Here is a 22,373-nt window from a genome sequence, read left to right on the forward strand (position 1 = left end):
CATGAGGGAAAGAACGAGTCTTCTTAGAAATGAAGCAGTGTGCCTGTTCCCATGGCACCAACTTTGCTGTAAGGCACCTGGGCTGACATAAGACAGGAGCAGGAAACGACATACGTTGGTGACGCAGAAGAGAGACAGCAGGAAAGTAGCCAGGACAATGCCAAGAGTGAAGAGCTCTCGATGCCGATGTAGCAGCTGGAACTCATCGACGAGCCCAGTGATCACTGACTCCATGCCCCCCATCTGTGGGACACAGAGAATGGTGGTTGGCACCACCCTCCCAGGGCCTGACCCTTCATTTACTGAGTGTACGCTCAGATGTGAAGAAGGGAATGTATATGGGTTAAGATGAGGAAGAAGCCCTTGCCAAAGCTTCCCTGGTGACACAGCCTCAGAAAGAGTTCAGGGATGGCAACCACAGTCATTCAAAGTCACTGAGACTATGAAGTGCCAAGTGGCACTTATGAAAGTCTTATGAGAATGATAGTGCATGTATGACCAAAGCAAAATGTCCATCCCATGAACACAGCCCCAGGGTGGGCATTGGATATGTCCCCAAGTTGCACCACAGTGGGGCTGGCCAGGTAGGGCCTGTGTTCTGCGAGCAGTGCTTGTGAGCTGTGCTCTCTTGGATAGCTGCCAGCTGTGTGGAAGATGGAGGTGGAGCTGTGGTAGGCAACTGTGTACTTGGGAAGAGGGATTCTTGGTTCAGGCTTCCCTCAAAGCTTACAACAGCTGGACTCTGCAAAGTAGTTAAACGGCATGGAGCAGCCCAAAGGTGCCACCAACCAATTCTGATATTTGTCGGGCTCAGTAAATAATCTTGAGCACTTGATGGGGCAGAAGGAGTCTAAGAAAGCTCGTGACTCCAGTCTCTTTAAGGTTGGACAGCAGAGGGCTGCAAACAGAGTTTCCAAGGCCCAGCCCAGGCTACAGCCAGCTTCCTTCTATCCCAAGGGAGTACAGAGGTCAGGAGAGGCCTTTTTGTACACCCCTGGGGCCAATACTCTGTCATTCTGAGCCAAATTTTTGGCTCTGCTCTGTGTGTGTTCAGACCCGTATACTGGATTAGGAACACTCAGGTCCAGAGAGGGTAGCCAGTGCTTATGGGTGGGTTTAAACCTGATTAGGTCCAGAGAGGGTAGCCAGTGCTTATGGGTGGGTTTAAACCTGATTAGGTCCAGAGAGGGTAGCCAGTGCTTATGGGTGGGTTTAAACCTGATTAGGTCCAGAGAGGGTCGCCAGTGCTCATGGGTGAGTTTAAGCCTGATTAGGTCCAGAGAGGGTCACCAGTGCTCATGGGTGCGTTTAAACCTGATTTGCAGGCTCTGTGATAAGCACATTAGGTTTGAGGGACTGTTGGGGGCCACAGCTCACAGGAACAGGCTAACAGAGAGGTATAGTTGTGAAGCCTTGGGACATGCATTACTCACTGCACTGTCGATACCCAGAGTGAGCAGCATGAGGAAGAAGACAGCAGCCCAGGCAGAAGACAGCGGGAGTGTGGCGATCGCCTCAGGATAGATGATGAAGATGAGCCCAGGTCCTACAGGCAAAAACCCTCATCACCACCATAAGATTGCTCCTTGCTTCCCCACTTGGCACACCAGGAGCTCACCACTGCCACAAGCCTGGCTCCCTGTTCCCAACGTGTCACAATTTGCTTTGCCTTGCTGTCCCACTGCCCTCCGCCACTCAGCAGAGCCAATGCTAGCAGTGCTCCGATCACTTGGAAACCACCACACACACACACACACACACACACACACACACACACACACACACACACCGCTTTCCTCCTGTTTTTCCTCAAGGGTTCTATTTCCTGAGAATTTAGCAGCCACTGGTTGAGGTGCTCCAGGAGCATTTAGAAGATGGTCACCTGGGAGAGCCCCGGCTGAGCCAGCTTGCACCCTTCTTTCCTGCCTCACTTATGCCCATGGGAATAGGAAGAATAATATCAAACTGTGACTCAGAGAAATGGATCAGCAGCAGGCACTTCTGCCTCAGACAGTCCTGATGTCTTTCCAGTTAGTATTTCTGTACAGATCACCCCACATATGCACTAACACACACACACACACACACACACACACACACACACACACACACAGGACACACAAGTACATGTATATATACTTATATCCACATGCACAGCCATACTATACTACAGTCAAAAACACATAGCAAGGGCACATATATGCACAAGTATGCACACAAATGCACACTTTCTCAAGCTGATTTTCTTTCACATGAAGCACTACATTGAGAGTGTGCTCCTGACTTCTACCCTCCCGGAATCTGACAAGACCCCTCCCTTTCCTCTGAAGTTGGCAGCCAGTGGCTTCTCTGACTATGCAGTGCAGTATACAGTGTCATCTTCAAATGACTCTCTCCTAGATGAGTGGGACTTCTGTCACCCATTGGCCCTGCAGCAGGAAGCCTGGGTATTTAGTTGAGAATTCATCCACTTGGGTCCTAAGGGTTCAGAAGGGTAGAGCATACCATCAATCCCCAGAGGACCCAGAAAGAAAGCAAGAAATGGCTTCAGCCTTAAACCACCAAGACACTGGTCACTGGAGCGTAACTCACAGTCTTACCTGATATAGGGACTGAGGCTGGAGGGTCCCCAATATGATTCTGTTACCTTGTTTCTTCAGCAACTACAAGGGCACATCAGACCAAGGTGACATCTACAGGGCTGAAGAGGTGTCTACCCCACGGCTTGTTGGGGACACTCCTTCCTCACTACCATCAGTGACAATACAGGGTGGGCAGCGGCAGGCACACAACAGGCACCATACCAATACACAATGCAATCTAATACAGATGATCCTAAGCAAAAAATACTCCCCCATGTAACCCAGAGTTGGCCACTTTTGAGACTCAACTTGGAGACAGGGCCCCTGATTATAGGCTAGACCCTGCATTTCTATAGATAGACTCGGAACTGGTTGCTTCTGATCCTTTCTCTTCCTCTTCAGCAGGGTAAGCTCTGCTGTACTGTGAAGGACCTAACGCTTAACAGTCTTCATAGAGTCAAAGAACCAAGGAAGTTTACAGGGCACACCTTGGTAGTTATCAAGGTGCCCTAAGGGACCGGAAACCATTTTCAATATGGGACAATACTCAATTTTAAATGCTCCAGACCCGGAGCCTGGGAAATGAACCTTCAGTTCTGCTAGGGTGGATGGCACAACACCCTTCTTTTTCCACCTTCATTCTTTCACCTGAGAACTATTTGTAAGTGACATTTGCTTTCCTTGTCAGAAAAGGGACAGAGGCTGTTGTCCACTTTACTCTCAGAAGTCAGGTTTTACCAGCTAGAGCTGCTTGGGACGGTGAATGGGAGAAAGGACTCTGAGTGTGGAGGTGACAAACGCTTGGCTGTGTTTCTCTGCATTCCATTCCCTCTCCTACCTCAACTGTGCCTTCCTGGAGGAAAGAGCATGGGTGAAGAAATTCTTACTCTCTTTCTCCAGGTCCAGAACCTCCCCGTCGATCCCAACCTGCTCCCACTCGTAATCTGAAGGTCATGATACTCTGTTCTCTCCAGGAACTGAGGGAGCAACTGAAGTGGAGCTTGGGGCACAGGTGATATAGCCCATTGATCTCCATGTTCCCCTCCTTGTACCTGATCTCAGAAATGATCGACCAATGGTGATGTCAGCCATGGCAAGGTGTCCCTGATTCTAAGGGTAGCAGCCCAGTAGGAAAGTGCCCCGGATGGCAACACAGGATGGGCAACCCCCAACTTAGATCAGTCTCTAGAGAGAAATGATGTTCTTGTTACCAATGATGGACCACAGGATAAGCCTGAAGGCAAGGGAGAGGTTCCAGATGACAGACCCCCAAACCACCTTTGGAGAACTGTGGTTCTTAGCTGACCCATCTTAGGGGTGCTGCTCTACAATCAGACAGATTTCTTCAATGCCCAGAAGCCCTTCCCTTCTGCCTCACAGTTGTATGTTTTTGTCCTGTATATCACACTGAGGGGTGACTTCCTGTCCATATTGGAGTTTGTGTATGTGGATGTGTGTGTACATAAGTCATCAATTAGTACAGGCCAACAATCCCCAGGGATCTGCTGGTCTCTGCTTCCTCAGCACTGGTATTACAAACATGTGCCAGCGAACAGAGTCTTTTAATGAGGGTTCTGGAGATTGAACTCAGGAACTCTGTGCTTGTATGACAAGTAGTTTACCAACTGAGCCCATGTTGAAATTTAGTTGAAAATGGATTGATAATGAGGTTGTGGGGCCTCTGAAAAGTATTGGGTTATGGGGGTAGCACCCTCATGAAGATTAGAAGTTAAGTCTCTCAGACACAGGTCTCTTGGGACTGCACTGCTATTTCATTTTGGATGTTGAAGCTCTAGTTCATAGCTGGTAGTTTGTTGGGAGGTGGTTAGGTCTTGGGGAAACTGACATCATCAGTGAATGAGTTCATACTGAATGGGCTCCTGTGGGGAGAAGTAGGTCATGCAGGGGTGTCCCAGCCCTTCTCCCCTTGGCTTCTTAGCCACCGGGAGTTCAACAGCTTGTCTCACTGTGCTGAACCCATCATGATGTATATCTTATCACATGCCCAAATCGACGACCAAGACACGCTGGGCACAAAGCTCTGAAACCGAGCTCGAACAAGCCTTTCCTCTTTTAAACTGATTTTCTTATGCATTTTATCACAGTGACCAAAGGCTGACTAATGGAATTACACATAGAGGGGCAGTCTTTAAGCGAGGCCACCCTATGTGCTTAGCCCAAGTGCATTGGGCTGCTTCCTTTCTCCCCCTTCCACCTGGAGGCCCTCACCAAGGACTCACTCATGGTTGCACTCTGCTCTTAGACCTCTGTGAACTAAATTAACCTGTCTTTGTAAAGTCATCTGGCTTCAGGCGTTCTGTCAGAGCAACAGAAAATGTACTAAAATATGACACCATCCGTCTTAGTTTGGGTTTTACTGCTGTGACCAAAGCAACTCTCAGAAGGACAACATTTAATTGGGTCTGGCTTACAGGTTCAGAGGTTCAGCCAATTATCATCAAGGCAGGAGCATGGCAGCATCCAGGGAGACATGGTGCAGGAGGAGCTGAGAGTTCTACTTCTCTGAAAGCTGCTAGTGGAAGATTCACTTCCAGGCAGCTAGGAGTAGGGTCTTAAAGCTCACAACCACAGTGGCACATCTACTCCAACAAGGCCGTGTCTCCAAATAGTGCCACTCCCCAGGGTCAAGCATATACAGGCTATCACATCATCTGACCACACTGAGCCCTCCTTTCCCATTCTTAGTTACAACTTCAAGGTGGGGAGAGACACTCAGTGTCCAAAAATCAGCCAAAGAGAAGGAAAGGAGATCATATTCCAAAGACTCAAGGACTTTTCTGATAGACCTAAATCTCATCCAAGCCTGTCATGATCTCTGGACACTTTCTAGGAAACATTGGCAGCCATTTTGTCAGGCCATGTTGAAACTTAGAATCTTCCCATCCTGATACTGTGTGACTGGAACAGCTCAGTCATCACCTTCCCTGAGCTTTATATATGCCACGTTAACATGGCAACTCCTAGGGGACTCAAATGACATCTGACAATGTCTAACCAGACTTCCACACAGTGTTTGCAGGGAACAGGCTGAGTGACTGAGGCCTTGGCTGAACTACTTGGTTTCTTGTGAGCCCAGCATAGAAGATATGGTGAAAGTAGGGCAGGAAGAACAGGGTTTGGGCTGGGGCTGGCAAACCACGCAGATTTAGGCTGGCCCTGGTTGCTCTCATCTGAGTGTGGGGTAAGAACTCACCATCTGTGGCCACATCTCTGATGGGCACATTGTGCTTCTGTGCCATGTACCCCAGGAAGGAGAAGACGACGAAGCCAGAGGAGAAGCTTGTCAGGGAGTTAATGGAGGTGGTGATGATTGCGTCTCTGTAGAAACAAGACAGACTGTCCTGACACCAGTTCAGCAGTGGCTCTGGAAATGCCAACTGTTATTATGCATTGTCATCATCTAGGGAGGTGGCTGGTAGGCTCAGAGGGAAGCTTCTAAGAGGGGCACCATCAAAGCAACTATAGCTGGGAGAACCTGTCTGGTACTCCTGGGCTCAGGGTGGTGGAAAAGACGACCACTTTATGTTCCACTCCCTGGGTCATGATGGCACTGGGCTACCTCATGTGAATCCTGGAACCTGGGCATGCATGGGTTTGGGGACTGGTGAAATGGTTTTCATGCACTCATGGAGGTGCTAGGGAGGCTGATCTGGTGAATCTACTCCAAGCATTAGTGATAAGGGACAAAGACAAGTCTAGAGAGCCCTGGGAAGGTCAAGATTCTCCACTGTGGCCAGTCTTCTGTGGAGGACCAAACGTTTTGCTGTGGCGTGCCTACCTGGGTACACACATGAGCTTCAGGTAGGGCTTGCCTCAAGACTGTGGTTTACCCCTCACCCTCCACTTCATTTCCCTCCATGCAATTCCCTCAGTGCCTTGGGACCATTTTTCTGTGTTCATTCTGTATCTTTAGTGCTTTTTTTTGTCCTTAGGATGAGAAAGCAAACTTGAGCACACTAAGCTTAAAGAGAACAGACCTCGGCACCAACTGCACCTGCTGTTAGGAGGACTGGGGGCCACCATGTAGTGGCAGGTGAAACAGGCCAAGCTTCTCAGAACTAGGGACATCTTCCCAAGCAAGCCCAGGATCCCTGAGTTTAGGCTACGAGGGTTATAGACAAATTCCCTGAGTAAAAGTCTTAGGTATAACTGGACCCTGAGCAAGAGGGAAAATCCATGGGGGTTGGCGGGGGGAGAGGATAGAGGAGAAAAGGAAGGAGAGGCACAGGTATATATGCAGGGGGAGGGCTAGCCTGCTATCCTTCCCTGGGGAGTGGGGCTCTTCTCAGAAGGTGCCACATATCACCATGTGTCTCAGTATCTTCTTTGAAGTAAGAAGCAAGGCTTGGAAGCTGCTGCTGTGAAGCCAAGCGCGGTAATCCACACCTGTAATCTCAGTATTTACCAGGCTAACACGGGGTGGGGGTGCATAAATTCAAGGCCAGCCTGGGCTACGTAGTCAATTTCAGGACAATTTAGGCTGTAACATGAGGGCCTAACTCTGACACAAGAAAAGGAAATCTGTGTGGCTCAGAGACCTTGTGATTTTCCTCCAGGAATGCTTCAATTCCAAAAAAGGCAGACCCCCAGTATCAGTGACACTGACTAGGTTTGCAGCCTGACTCCCAGCAGTAGTACCTACCACAGGGCTCACCTATAGCAGTTATTGGTGAACTTATTGTAACTGGAGAAGGCAATCAGCACTCCAAACCCAACGCCGAGGGAGAAGCACACCTGGGTGGCAGCATCGATCCACACCTGTCACCGCAAGAGATGGGAGAGCATGAGGCACACGATTAGTGAGGACTGTGGGATGTGAGTTAGTTCCGCCCAAGGGGAGAGACAGGGAGTACCTGTCACCACGCAGTATGGGCATCCTAACTGCACTCAGTGTTCACCTCCAGCCGAGGTGGCAAAGCTTCTCAGCTTGGTGGTGGTAGGTACCTGCTGCCCCAGGAAACAAGCCCTCCTGCATCCCTGGTGTGAAAGGACATTGTGAAAGGGAGGCAGTGTTGTGTGTATCGCTTGTGGTCTCAGGAGACGCATGGATGTCTGGCCACCTAAGGGCAGAAATGGATGTCCAGGAGGTAGCAGGCTCACTTCTCCAAATGTGAAAAGAAGAATGCAAGAACTGATAGTTATACCAAAGTGACAAAGTCAGGTATACCCTCTTGAGTTAGGGCTATATTGAGATCGCCTAGGGAGCCAGGCCTAGTTGTTCCTGGGTAGCTTTATTGGGGAGGCTAAGGAGAAGGAGGAGCTACAGAAGTTCTCTCCCAGGTATCTGGGCCTACCACCTTAAGTATTTGGGGTCTGGACAGTACCGGGAATTGTTTCTGAGTGTCCATATACCAGGGTAGTGCAGAGTAACCCAGGGGGCCTAGAGTCTGAGACAAGAATATCAGAGACTGGAGACCTGGACTCTGGGAGCCCAGACAACAAGGGATCTGGAATCCCTGTCCTGGATAGTAACGTCCAGAGCTTTGGGCTACACCAGTATTGGGGACTGTGTGTTTGAGGATAGCTGGCTATCCAGAAGATAAAGGTTGCTGAGATGAGTAGGACATCAGCATGGTGGAGAGGCCAAGTCCAGAGTGGTTGAGCAAGTGGGCAGTCAGTAGAGTGGTCCTACTGTGCTGTGTGACCCTATACCACAGCATGCTCAGTCATTGAGATGGTTCAGGTTAGAACATTATCACCAAGGACTTCTTGTTTCCCACTTACTCCCAGTGCTCACCCAGTTCATTTCCACCCCAGAGCTCTTCATTGGGCTCACAGCATGCACGTTGCCTGGGCTGCTGTCACAACTCACTCAATGCTTCTCTGGCCCCTGCTCAGAAGTCTGGCTGACCTTACCTGGACTACTTTCTCCTAGGTACCAGAAACAGCTTCCTTCCTTTTCTTCTTTTTTGGTTGGTTCTTTGTGTTTATATATTTGATTATCTAGATATCTCTTTCTATCTCATATCACTCAACCATATTGATAATCAAATTTATCAATATCCAGCGCCATCTAGCATTTATCTACCTATTAGCTACCTATTATCCAACCATCTGGCCTCACTGTTAATTTCTCACAACCTCTTATCTTTGTGATTTGCTTTGTTTGTTTTTAAAAGCACCTTCTCACATGCAGTCTCTCTCTGCCTTCTTTTGTGGACTGCATGTCTGCTTTCTGAGACTCTAATAACCTTCACTTTTTTTACTCTTGAATTCTCAAACATGTCTTCCCTGAACCTGGCTTTTCCAAGTTCCCACAAAGGTGATGTCCATAGTCCTCCTGGTTCTGGTTCCACAGATATATTTTTTTTTTGCTTTCCCCTGCCTTCCCCTTCACTCTGTGGGACATGTGTGCATGCTCTCAGGCCTTGCCTCTGCCATCACACAGACTTTGCTAACACTGTTACTCTCCACTGAGCTTCCTTACCTGATCATCTCATCCTGCCTGCTTCTGCCTCAGATTTATATAAGGCAGCAAACCTCTAAAGGATTTTGTCACTCAGTTCCAGTATGGGTCCATAGCCCTCCTGCCTCCCAACCCTTCTACTCTCTCCATTGGAGACCCATACACCTACCCAGCCCAAGCTCCAGCCCTAGTGAGACCTCAACACCTCCTCCCCTGGCCCCAGTCCTAGTAGAAACCTACACCCCTCCAGCAGGGCTACCACAGTGTCTGAGCTTTGCCTTTGGGGTCTATCACTGCCCTTGGGGTATATCACCTGTCCCAAACTCAGTCCACATGGCTTCCGACAACTCCTTATGGAATTCTATCACAACTACCTCTCTAAAATGCCCTCTGTTCATCTTTTCCAAAGATGGTGCCACCCCTTTCATCTCAGGAACATCTCCCATAGCCTGGAAGAGCCCATCTCTTATGAGGCCTTCGCCATATCTTCTAACCTAGAATAATCCTTTACTTACAAACCCTTCAGCCTATCAGAACTTGGGACTCCCAAACATAGAACTTGGTTCATAGGGCCCTGCGGCAGCTCAGTCCTGCATACAACTAACACAGAGCCATAGATGATGCTCTTGGTGCCAACTTAGACACATACACACAACTCCTGCAACCACATATAAAGATCTCTTCGCTCCATGAAGTGCCTTATGACCCCTCCTCCATTAACCCTGCCTATGAAGGAGACAGAAATACAGTCAGACCCGCATCTGCTGACCTCATAGGCTAGGAAGGAATTGCTGCTGAGCCTCAGACTGGGTCTCTGACCCATATACAGGAGCCCTGTCACAAAGGCCCACTAGCCCAAAGGACTGCCAACCACGATGGGGGTTTCACTCACAGATGCCTCACAGAGTCGGTAGAAGTCCACACTGAGGTATGCTCTGATGCCATCCATGGCTCCAGGAAGGGTAACTCCACGCAGGAGCAGGGCCGTGAGGACCACATAGGGCATGGTAGCTGTGATCCACACCACCTGGAAGAGAAGCGAGCATCTTCAGGGAGCGCCGTCGCCTGCAGTGGGACTTTGCAGGTGATTTGCAGATGAGGGCAGAGAAGGACACATCTGCTATTGTTGGAGGGTTCCGCGTGTTGGCACAAGTGGTATCACAGGATCATTTGGTTAAAATAGCCATATGCGTCCATACCAATGTAACTCCCAAGTACTTTCATCAGCAAGAAAATAATTTAAGTTCATGCTGGGCACACCATTATGAACAATGTTCTTCTCCATGCTCTACCCCAAACACAATTTCTATCCTCATCCACCATGATCATGTATCCCCTGTTCCCATCAAATCATGGGCAAATGTCCACTTTCATTCAACCATAGCCATATATCCCCTCTTTACCTAAACATGGTCATGTATCCATAGCCAAACCAACTAGGGTCTACTCTCAACTCCACCATGACCACCTATCTACTTTCCACTCAACCAAACCCATGTTCCTACCCACCACACATGACCTCATATCCATCTACCCAACATATCCACATGTCTCTATATCCAGTCAAGGCTACAGGAAAACTTACCCAATCATGGTCTCATACCACCCATCCAATAATTGCCACATGTCCATACACCAATCATAGCCGCACACCATCCTCTGACCACTGCCACATGTTCACTCACCCATGGCTACATGTCCATTTACCAGCCTTAGTCACATGTCACGCATCAACCATGGTCACAAGTTCACCCACTCAACATGGCCACATGGCTACTTACCAACCACGACCATGTGTCCAACCACCCAACCATGACCATGTATACACCCATGCAAACATAACCACATGTTACTCTACCAAACTATGTCACCGACTGTGACAACATATCTGCTCACACGCCATGGTCATATGTTTACCTACCCACCCACCTACCCACCACCATGTGTTCTCAGGTCCTCTTGACTAGTGCCTCACCTTCCCTGAGGTCTTTACTCCCTTCCATAGGCTGAAGTAGAGCAGAACAATGACCAGCACCAGGCAGGCTGTGAGCTGCCACCGTGGAGGGCCCAGGTCATCAATGCCACGGCTCTGGTGAAGGTGCAGCACGCCACGCCTGGAGGAGAGAGGCAACAAGGGATTCTGGAGGAAGCAGCTGTCTCCCAGGAGAGGAATGGGACAGCTGGGCCAGTCCCTATCCTCCTCACCTTCGTCATATGGAAAGTACCTGGGATGACCTGGTATATAAATAAGTATGCATGTATATATAAATATAAATAAATATATAAGGAAGTACCTGGTATATAGTCAGATCACCTTCCTGCTGTGAAAGACCCAAGGCCATCCTCTGAGTTACAGAACTGCTTTAAGATGCACAGAGAAGCTGGGTGCCTTGCCAGAAAACCCGAAGAAGGCCAGCACTACCCTGCTCCATCATCATATCTCATTTTGGAGTTGGGAGGGAATGGGTAGCTTGAGTCTACAGAGAAATGGAGGTCTCACACACTAGAAGGTACTGAGTGAAGCCACCATGTACTTCTGTCTTGCAATAGTCCCAGGATCCTTTGCAGGGATGAAACCAGAAAGGCTCTGGGCAGTAAAACTGCATGTGCATGTTCCTGTGCATTCTGTACTGACTTCCCTTCCCCTTACTTACATAGTTCTCAGCACTCTAAGCAGTCTCCCTAAGGAGTGATCTGGTTGGAAGAGAGCGCAGCTACACTCACCATTGAGGGGAGGCATGCTAAGGATGTGTGGAAAGTACACTTGCTTCCTACGAACCTGGCAATGTGGGGTGAGGTGGCTGCATCACCTTCTCAGACAGGGACTTTGAGCCCCTAGCTGCTTCTGCATAGGGAAAATAGCTGCCACAGCCCAGATTTGTTTTACTGTGGGCCAGATGAGGCTTCCCGGAAGTTAACACCCAGCCTCACAATGGAGCACAAGTTAACCGCAACTTTCATCAGAAATTTTCGTCAGAAATAAGCATTGTGGCACCAAGTTGGAGAACTGATCCTCGCAGTCTAGAAACACACCTGAGGTGGTAGCTGTCACCAACAGAGACAGTGCAGCACTGAAAAGCCAGCTCAACCCTCCAAACTTACTCCAACAGCAGTTAGGGCCAAGGACCCCAGACAGGGATCCCAGTATGGTAAGGGTAGGGGGCAGACAGTTGCAACCTGAGACTCTCACCATCATCCTCTTCCTACAGAGCATATGTTGCTTGCTCAGCATCCTGTCTACTATGGGTACTGTGCAAGCTCTTAGCTTGCAGGCATGTAGCAAGAATCACCTGTGCTGAGAGACAGACCAGTGTGTCGTCTGCTAGCGTTATCAGCCCTACCTGTAGTGGGGATTCTTAAGCCCCCTACCCTTCCCCTGGGATGCTCTTCAGTTCTCCTTGCTTTGCTGTTCCAGTGGGACCTCATTTCTTAGAGCTTCCAGCACTACCAGGAGCTGGGGACAAGGGATAGGGAATGAGGGCAGGTGTACAACCTACATGCTACAATGGTTCAGCTCTTTCCAGAGGAAGAGTTGGCACTCAAGAAGATGGTGGTCACATAGGGTCTGGTTCCTGAAGCTACTGTCCCACATGGACCATGCCAAGTCACTATTGACAAGAGTTGGACTGCACTGCTTTGGCTCCAGTCTGTAATAAAAAGCCTTGATGCTTTGGAGTGTTTAAGATCCCATAGTCTGGAAGCCAGGGAGATGGTAAGTAGACAGTGTACTTATGCTGTGAGCATTAGGAACTGAGTTTGAATTTCCAGCAACTGCATTAGAAAGCTGGTCTGCTGGTGCATATTTATAACCCCAGTGCTCGAGTGTGATATGGGGGCAGGAGGATCCCTGTAACTCATTGTCCAGCAAGCTTAGCCAAACCAATGTGCTCCAGGTTCAGTGAGAGACCCTGTCTCAGAGATGATAAGATGAAGAGTGACTAAGGAAGGCACCCGATAACAGTCTCTGAACTCTACATATGTACACACACACACGTACATGGACCCACATGAATATGTACATATATAAGTCCATCCGATAAAATGCAAAGTGATTAGAGAAGACAGCCAGAGTTGACTTCTGTCCTCAACATAGACATGCACATATAGGAATACCTCATGTGTTCACATATGTAGGCATATCTACATGAGCACATGCTCATAGCCATATAAACATACACCTACATGTATATGTGTACACATCCACACAAACAGGCACATATTATACAGACACGAATGCATGGAACACACACACACACACACACACACACACACACACACACACCCCACACACACACCACACAAAAGATCTCATGGACAATTTAGAGGGAAGTCCAGGCCCCCTGCCCCCACCTACTATCCACCTCCCCAGCCAGCCCCACCAATAGCCACAGAAAGCACCACATTGCACAGTAGGGACACTTTTCCTGAGAGTGGGGCCTGCAGTCAACAAGCAAGGTGATTTAGGGATGACGTGTAGCATTTCTGTGTGGTGTGCAGGGCCAGACATGGTAAGCTTGGCATACTCACCAGCACTGAGAAAGATTTCACAGCACCAGTTCCTTTGTTGTCTTCCAAGCTGAGATCCTAAGTATGAATCTTTTGCCCTGACCAGAATCTGTACCAGGGGCATCATTATACCGTCTCTCTTGGCCCCATCTCCCCATTTTACAGATAGAGGAACCGAGGCATAGAGAAAATAACCAACAGATAGCAAAGTTGTGATCTGGACCCAAATTTCTACCTTCAGCCCATGGCTCTGTCCATGGGAGCATGCTACAACAGAGAGAAGCACAAGTTTGAGGACAGCCTAGGCTTCACGGTAAGACCTTGACATAAACCAATGGGACAGAATTATTTGTGCTAGAATTTCCAAGAGCAGTGAAAACCACCAGTTACAGCCAGCAGCCTGATACTAACTCAGTGTTCTGATCTTATTCTTCATTTGTGTTTGTTTCCCACAGATATATGGACCCTAAAAAACTGGAGTTCCCCCAGGAGTCATGCTGGCAGAAGAGAAAGCCTAGAGTCTGGGCCAGACAGAAGGAACATTTTTCTCTGAAGGGAGATTTACACGTTGTTATACCACCTTAGGAAAGAGACAGTGATGGGTCAACATTGTAGGACCAAACCACGTCTCACTACTTACTTATGCATTAAGTCTGGCCCCTACTTAAACCTTATCCTAATGTTGAGATCCCCAACAACAGACTTGAGTGGAGCTGAAATGTTTTTCCCTTTTCTCCGTGTGGCCATATTGAATAAATCTCCTTTTTCTGTTTCTCACTATCAATGTGTTTCTTTTAATTGGCTTATGAAAAAGAAAAAAAATCTTGGATAAAATCAGCTGGTAATTTCACACCACATGAAAATGTACATTAAAATGTGCTGCTACACCAGGCCCAAGGAAGACCTGCGCTAACATCACACAAAAGGCATGGGGAAGGTGAGAGGAACACAGTGGGCTGTGAAGGGTGTGAAGACTGGGATGATGCCACTGGGAAGTGGACGGGTGAGAAGACCCACGGTGTTAATGTTGTCCACTAAAAACGGGCAGCCTAAAGGGTTATTACCCAATAGTGCAAATAAATATAAGAATGAGAGTCAGATAATTCAAAGGAGGAGGAAGAGATAAAACAATAAAAAATAAGGAAGTGAGACAAATAGAGAAAGAACACCAAGAGAGAGGACCTAAACTCGTCCACACTGGCAACTGCTGGGCAAAAAGTCCAGTTAAAAGACAGATTATTAGGGTTGGGGATTTGGCTCAGTGGTAGAGCGCTTGCCTAGCAAGTGCAAGGCCCTGGGTTCGGTCCCCAGCTCTGAAAAAAAGAAAAGAAAAGAAAAAAAAAAAGACAGATTATTACACCAACTCTACGCCACTCCCCAGTCACTCACTTCAAATGTGACACAATGGGGTTAAAATCAAAAGGATGAAACAGGCTTACCAGTGGCAACCACTAATTATAAAAAGGGGCGGTTATAACTAGACACAGTGAATGCACAAGGAGGACCATTTCCTGGTGCTCAAGGGACAAAATGAAGGCTTAATATTTGGGAACATGTGTACTTCAGAACACCCAGTCACCAGGGCCAGGGAGGAAGAGCTCAGTGAGTAATGATGTTTGCCAACAGGGAGAGAACTGACTCCCACAAGTTGTCCTCTGACCTCCACATGCAGGCTATTGTCATAAACGCTCATGTGCTCGTGTGCATAAGGGGTCATGCATGCACGTGCATGTGCAGGCGCATGCACACAAAGTAAAAGAATAAAAATAAATAGATAAATAATAAAATGTAACAGAACAAAAATCGGAGCTTCAGATGAAGCAATAAGCATTAGTGTATAAAGAGTAAGAGATGAAATCACAGTTATAATTGTGATTTCAAAGACCATTCTCAGTAACGTATTAAACAAGTAAACGAAAACATCGCTAACTAAATTAAGATCGGAACAACAACCTCAAAACGCACAGCTGACATTCATATAATGCTATATGTTCCCCAGACTAGCTTCAAACTCCTGGGCTCAAGTGATCGTCCCACCTTAGACCCCCAAGTTCTGGGGCCACAAGGATGCACCATGCACTCTGGCTGGAATGTGTGCAGAACAACCCTACAGTCTTGTGTATAGCCCAGTCTTATGGGGGCATCCCCTCCTCTTGGATGACTTTAGCTTTGTCAAATTGACCTAAAACTATCCAACACAGGATGTAACTTTATGGTAGATTCCTTGCCTAGCATATTCAAGGGTCTAGGTTCAAGACCCTTAGAGACAGGTGGTTTAAGAGTCAGTGAAATAAAAGTAACTTTGTGAGTTGGTCAGTTGACACTCTCTAGACTACATACTCCTACGAGGACACATCATTTCATTTTTCTCCTGAAATAGTTTTATCTAGTAGCTGCTGCTCAGATGGGAAATTGCTGGAAGAGAGGGCTGACTGGGACACAGAGCCTGCTGTGGTCAGTTCTCCATGACATCCCTTTTATTGTGGGCCCTGGCAGACATGGACTAAACTGACGATAGACACAGTAACCAGTTCTGCATGCAGGGCTGGCCATATCTGAGGAGCATACCTCATCCTGGACAGCTGGGCTATAGAGTCAGAGCCTGGAGAGGACATGACCCGTGTTTGGTGTCCCAGCAAAGCCTGGCTGCTGTTCTCCACAGATACAATAAACATGCCGTATTGCTCTTTCCACACCTCTTCCTACCAACGTCTTAGCCGTCAAATCCATGAGGTGACATCATACATGTACAGCAAGGGTGGGACTGCTACCTGTGGGTGCCTGTGTGATGGGACACAGCTTTCTTGTCAAACAGTAGCTGGGTCTTTATATACTTCATAGAGCAATCTATACTGTCTATTTGTCCCCACCTCTGTCACCATTAGTAATAGCTCAGTGTCTGGCCAGGGCTACAAGCCTTCATGGAGTACAGGGTTGGAGACCTCTGCTCCACGTCTTTCCTTTCCAGACTTCCACAGCCTAATTTTTAAAAGATAACATTTTTTCCTTCAGCATTTACCACAAATACATAGTCTAATTACACTGTCCCTCTAATTTTCTTACCTGAAAATTGCACAGAGAAATCAGTGCTCCCATCTTCTAAAGAGAAACCAGGCAGTTCCCCAGAACTCGCATCCATGCTGACATCCTTGCTCTTTCCAAGTGCTTTACACCACATTTCAGTCCGTCTGGCAGTTGTGGAAGACACATGAGCTCACAAACCCACTCACCCCTTTCTCCGTGTGTTAGCTAACTCCGACTCAAGTTGGCTTGAGTCTTGGCTTCCTTTGGTGCTACTGATGGATCCTGAACAAACTCTGCATCTAGGGTCCTCGGACACTGCTTTCCTCACAGTCTTGCAGGTCCCTCTACTTAGGTTAGTTACCGCTCCCACAGATAGGGACACATGACGACATTACATGTTATATGTTATACATGTGTGTAAGGTTGGGACCTTTTTCTCCTTAGAGTATTCAGTAAGGGAACTGAAATAGTTAACAGGCCTTAAGAATACACCGAACCAAACTAACTAAAAAGGCAGAGAGATAGCATCCAAATTAGCAGAATCAGAAATGGAAAGACACAACAGACTCCGAGGAATCCTAAGAATCTTTGGGTTTTATTTTAAAAGACTGTATTCCACAAAATTGGAAAATCTAAATAAAATGGACAATTTTCTTTATTGATACCACTTACCAAAGTTAAGTCAAGATCAGGTAAACGATCTAAACAGACCTATAACCTCTAAGAAAATAGAAGTAGTCATTAAAAAGTCTCCCAATGTGGGGGAAGAGGAGCCCGGGGCCAGATGGTTTTAGCACAGAATTTTACCAGACTTTTAAAGAAAAAGTAATACCTATACATCTCAAACTATTCCACAAAGTAAAAACAGAAGGAACACTGCCAAACTCATTCTATGAAGCCATAGTCACCCTGATACCTGAAGCACACAAAGACTCAAAAAAGAAAGAATTTCAGCCCAATTTCCCTAGGAAAATTGATACAAAAATACTCAATAAAATACTTGGAAGCATCAAAAACATTATCCACCAGGGATGCAAGGATGGTTCAATATATGAAAATCCATCATTGTAATCCACCATATAAACAAACTGAAAGACAAAAATCACATGATTATCTCATCAGACGCTGTAAAAATCTTTAACAAAATCCAACACTCCTTCATGTTAAAAGTCTCTGAGAGATCAGGGATACAAGGCACATACCTAAACGCAATAAGGCAATATACAGCAAGTCAATAGCCAACATCAGATTAAATGAAACTTAAAGCATTTCCACTAAAAATCAGGGACAAGATAAGGCTGTTTACTCTCTCCCTATCTCTTCAATATAGTAGTGAAGTCCTAGTTAGAGGAACAAGACAAGTAAAAGGAGACCAAGGGGAAACAAATTGGAAAGGAGGCAGAGTATCTCTATTCACAGATGATATGATAGTATACATAAGTAACACCGGGAATGTTACCAGAGAACACTTTCAGCAAAGTGGCTGGATACAAATTTAACTCAAATAATAGTCCTCCTTTAAACAAATGGTAAGTGGACAGAGAAAGAAATAGGGAAATATCACCCTTTACAGTAGCCACAAATAATATAAAAGATTTTGGTGCAACTCTAACCAAGGAAGTGAAAGATGTGTATGACAAGAATTTCAAGTTTCTGAAGAAAGGAATTGAAGAAGGTATCATAAGATAGAAAGACTACCCATGCTTATGGATCAATAGGATTAACATTGTAAAAATCTTACCAAAACCAATCTACAGATTCAGTGCAATTCCCATCAAAATTCCAACTCAATTCTTTACAGACCTTAAAAGAGCAATTCCCACCTTTAATGGAAAAACAAAAACCTCAGGGTAGCTAAAACAATCCAGCATAATTAAAGGACTTCTGGAGATATCACCATTCCTGACCTCAAGCTATACTACAATAGTAATAAAAACTGCATAGCATTGGTACGGAAACAGGTTGATCAATGAAATCAAATCAAGACACTGAAATAAACTCACACACCTACAAACACCTGATTTTTGACAAAGAAGCCAAAACCATACAATGGAAAAAAGAAAGCATCTTCTACAAATGGTGCTGGTCTTTTGGATGTCTGCATGTAGAAGAATGAAAATAGATCAATATTTATCACCCTGCACAAAACTCAAGTCTAAGTGGATCAGAGACATCAACATAAATCAAGATACACTAAATCTAATAGAAGAGAAATTGTGTGTGGGGAATAGCCTTGAATACATTGGCACAGGAGAAAACTTCCTGAACAGAACACCAATGGCTCAGGCACTAAGATCAACAATCAATAAATGGGACCTCGTGAAAACGCAAAGCTTCTGCAAAGCAGAGGACACCATCATAGGACAAAACAGCAGCCTACAGAATGGGAAAAGATCTTCATTAAACCTAAATTCAATAGAGGACTAATATCCAGAATGTATAAAGAACTCAAGAAGTTAGACTCCATCAAACCAAATAACTCAATTAAAAAATAGGGTTCAGAACTGAACAGGGAATCCTCAACAGAAGAATCTTGAATGGCCAAGAAGCATTTAAAATTTTTTCATTGTCCTTAGTCATAGGGGAAATGAAAATCAAAATGACTGTGATTTCACCTTATCTCTGTCAGAATAGTTAAGATTAAAAAACTCAAGTACAGTGCATGCTGATGTGGTTGTGGAGAAAAGGGAACACTCCTCCATTATTGTTCGGAGTGCAAACTTGTACAACCACTTTGGAAATCAATTTGGTGATTTCTAAGAAGACTAGGAATAGTTCTTCCTCAAGATCCAGCTCTACCACTCCAAAAGATGCTCTACCATAGCACAAGGACACTCGCTGAACTATGTTCATAGCAGTTTTATTAGTAGTAGCCAGAAACCAAAAACCACCTAGAACAACCTAGATGTCCCTCAACCAAAGGCTGGATAAAGAAAATGTGGTACATTTATGCAATGAAATACTACTCAATTAGTAAAAACAAAGATCATGATAACTTGTACGCAAATGGATGGAACTAGAAAACATCATCCTGAATGAGGTAACTCAGACCCAGAAAGACATGCATGGTATTTACTCACATATAAATGGATATTAGCCTTAAAATACAGGACAACCATGGTATAATCCACAATCTCAAAGACGCTAAGTAACAGAGAGAGCTCAAGGGGTGATGCTTGAACCTCATACAGAATGCAATATAAAATAGATATTAGAGGTGGATGGGGAGAGGGAGCTGGGCGAGAGAGGGATCAGTTGTGTGGCAGGGGGACAGAAAAATCAATGTGGGGACATCTCTGGGATGAGTTAGAAACTTGGGACAAAGGAGGTCCCCAGGAATCTATGGGGGTGAGCCCAGCTAAGACTTCTAGCTGCTTGGGATATGGAGACTGAAGTGGTCACCTCCTGTAGCCAGGCAAACTTCCAGCGGAGGGAGGGGGACACCAATCCACCCACAAAACCTTCAACACCCCAACTGTCTGACCTACAAGATGTGCAGGGATAAAGACGAATCATGATTGAGGGAATGGCCAACCAATGACTGATCCAACTTGAGACCTATCCCACTGGAGAGAGCCAACCCCTGACACTATTAATGGTACTGTTACGCTTACAGTTAGGAGCCTAGTACAACTATCATTTGAGAGGTTTCACTTAGTAATTGATGGAAACAGATGCAGAGACCCACAGCCCAATATTGGGCAGAGAGTTGGGAGACTTGTGGAAGAGTGGGGAAAGGATTGAGGGAGCTGAAAGGATCAAGGACACCACAAGAAGACCTACAGAGTCAGCTAACCTGGGCCATGGAGGCTCACAGAGACTGAACCAACAACCAACAATAATGCAGGGGCTGGACCTAGGCTCCCTACACATTTGTAGCAGATGTGCAGAATGGTCTTCTTCACATGAATCCCCTAATGATTGAAGTGGGGTAGGGGTTATCTTTGACTCTGCCACCTGCCTTTGGGTCCCCTTCTTCTAGCTAGGCTGCCTTGTCTGGCCTCAGAGGGAGAGGATGTGCTTAGTCTTGCTGCACCTTCATGTGCCAGGGTGGATTGGTACCCATGGGGTGCTTCCCTTTTCTGAGGGGAAGGGGAAAGGGTAATGGGGGAGGGGGCTCTGAGGGTGGGACTGGGACGAGAGGAGGGGCCTGTGATTGGGATGTAAAGTGAATAAAAAGTATACTAAAATCTACTTCCACAGATGGTGGAAGTATTCTTTGAGAAAGGCCATCATTAATTTTCTTGCCATAGGAAAACCCCTGTCTAAACATTCAGGGCAGTGCTTCCTTTCACCTCCCCAGAATCTCAGTCCCTCGAATGAGCACCACTTTTAAAACTTGAAAGGTGGGGAATTTTTGTTTTGCAGATGGACCTGCTTGCCTTTAAAAGAGAAATGGTTTCATTTCTATTGGTCAAAGCCCCTTCGGCCAAGCATTTGATTCTTCTCTGTAGTCCAGGCTGGCTTTGAATTTGCAATTCTCCAGCCTCAGCCTGTTGAGTACTAAGATCAGAAGCTACAGTTTATTCTGCTAAGTAAACTCTTACATATTTAAACATAAATGGTAAGACATGTTCAAATAGACCAGTGAGCGTTCAGTCCTACAAAGAACGTCAGTGTCTATGGGAAAATCCTGACCTTGACAATGACTGACTTGATGTTGTTTGCCCATGTCTGTCACAGAAACTACACCTCAGCAGACCCCCCCATTAGGTGGGCCACCAGCACCAGCATTGCCCCAAGAGAGGCAATCAGTTCCAGAGCCCCTTGGTGAAGCCAGGCTCTCTTGCACATCTGTAAATTTACATCTCCATAGCTGCCACCATGAAAATCATTCAGGAGAAAGCATTGCCTTTGACAGTGTGGCTCTTTCTGGTAAGGATTCACATTCATACACAGATTATATATGTGTGTGTATATATGTACATAAGCACAGATGTGCACACACACAGGAGTGAATGTATGCATGTACACATGACTAGACTCCAAGAGAGGTTAATAGTGGGCCTATGGGACAAGTGTCACCGCCCTTCCTGAATAGGCCACCTCGTGATAAAGAAGGGTATAGAAGACCTGATGGGAGACAGGACTCAGGAAAACAAATTTCAGGAGGAGTACTAGCCTACAGGTTAATTGTGGAAGACCAGGCCTAGCAAGGAGACAGAAAACTAGGAAGGCTTGCCAGAGATGAGAGTGTTCTAGTGTTGGGGAAGGTTTCATTATGGATTTTTTGCATACTCTGCTTTTTTAAAGATTTGTTTATTATATACAGTGTAGAAGTTTTCAGACACACCAGAAGAGGGCATCAGATCTCATTACAGATGGTTGTGAACCATCCCAGTGGTTGCTGGGATTTGAACCTAGGACCTCTGGAAGACCAGTCAGAGCTCTTAACCACTGAGCCATTTCTCCAGCCCAAGTGTTGGGGAAGGAATGCTAGCACCGTGCATGGAAAAGGACTACAGTGAAGTAAGTGAAGAAATGTTTATAAAGGAGAAAACCTCATGGCAAGGGGATAGCCCTTACAACCTATCAGCAGCCTGCCTAAGCTTGAGGCACCTAGGCAGCTATGCTCAGCGAGCTCTGTTTCCGGAGCTAACGGAGATCTTGCTTGTTCTGTGCCTTGTGCCCTGAGAGCCTGAAGCCAGAGATCCCCTTCCTTCTAAGCAATGCTGCAGTGTCTTGAGCAGCTTCCTCTCACCCACTATATACAGGATAAAACGAGTGGATAACAGTCCAGGGTCCATCCCTCCTGAGGCCCCTATCACTAGAGTTTGGCTAAGCATGTATGAGACTATCCTTATGCAATTCAGAAATATACTGTATAAGGAACA

At 46.4% G+C, this 22,373-nt stretch overlaps 1 protein-coding gene across 1 annotated transcript in view; it reads right to left on the reverse strand.

Annotated features, from left to right (window-relative positions):
- The window catches only part of Slc6a3 (solute carrier family 6 member 3), a 40,973-nt gene that overhangs the window by 9,146 nt on the left and 9,454 nt on the right, over positions 1-22,373 (reverse strand). The window contains exons 5-10 of the mRNA NM_012694.2: positions 10,985-11,123; positions 9,902-10,036; positions 7,258-7,361; positions 5,797-5,921; positions 1,434-1,546; positions 115-243 (exon numbers count right to left, since the gene is read on the reverse strand). Of these exons, the coding sequence (NP_036826.1) occupies positions 115-243; positions 1,434-1,546; positions 5,797-5,921; positions 7,258-7,361; positions 9,902-10,036; positions 10,985-11,123 (745 nt within the window). The remainder of the gene's footprint in view (positions 1-114; positions 244-1,433; positions 1,547-5,796; positions 5,922-7,257; positions 7,362-9,901; positions 10,037-10,984; positions 11,124-22,373) is intronic.

The sequence above is a fragment of the Rattus norvegicus genome, chromosome 1 (genome assembly GCF_036323735.1).
Source record: "Rattus norvegicus strain BN/NHsdMcwi chromosome 1, GRCr8, whole genome shotgun sequence".
Taxonomy (NCBI): Eukaryota; Metazoa; Chordata; class Mammalia; order Rodentia; family Muridae; genus Rattus; species Rattus norvegicus.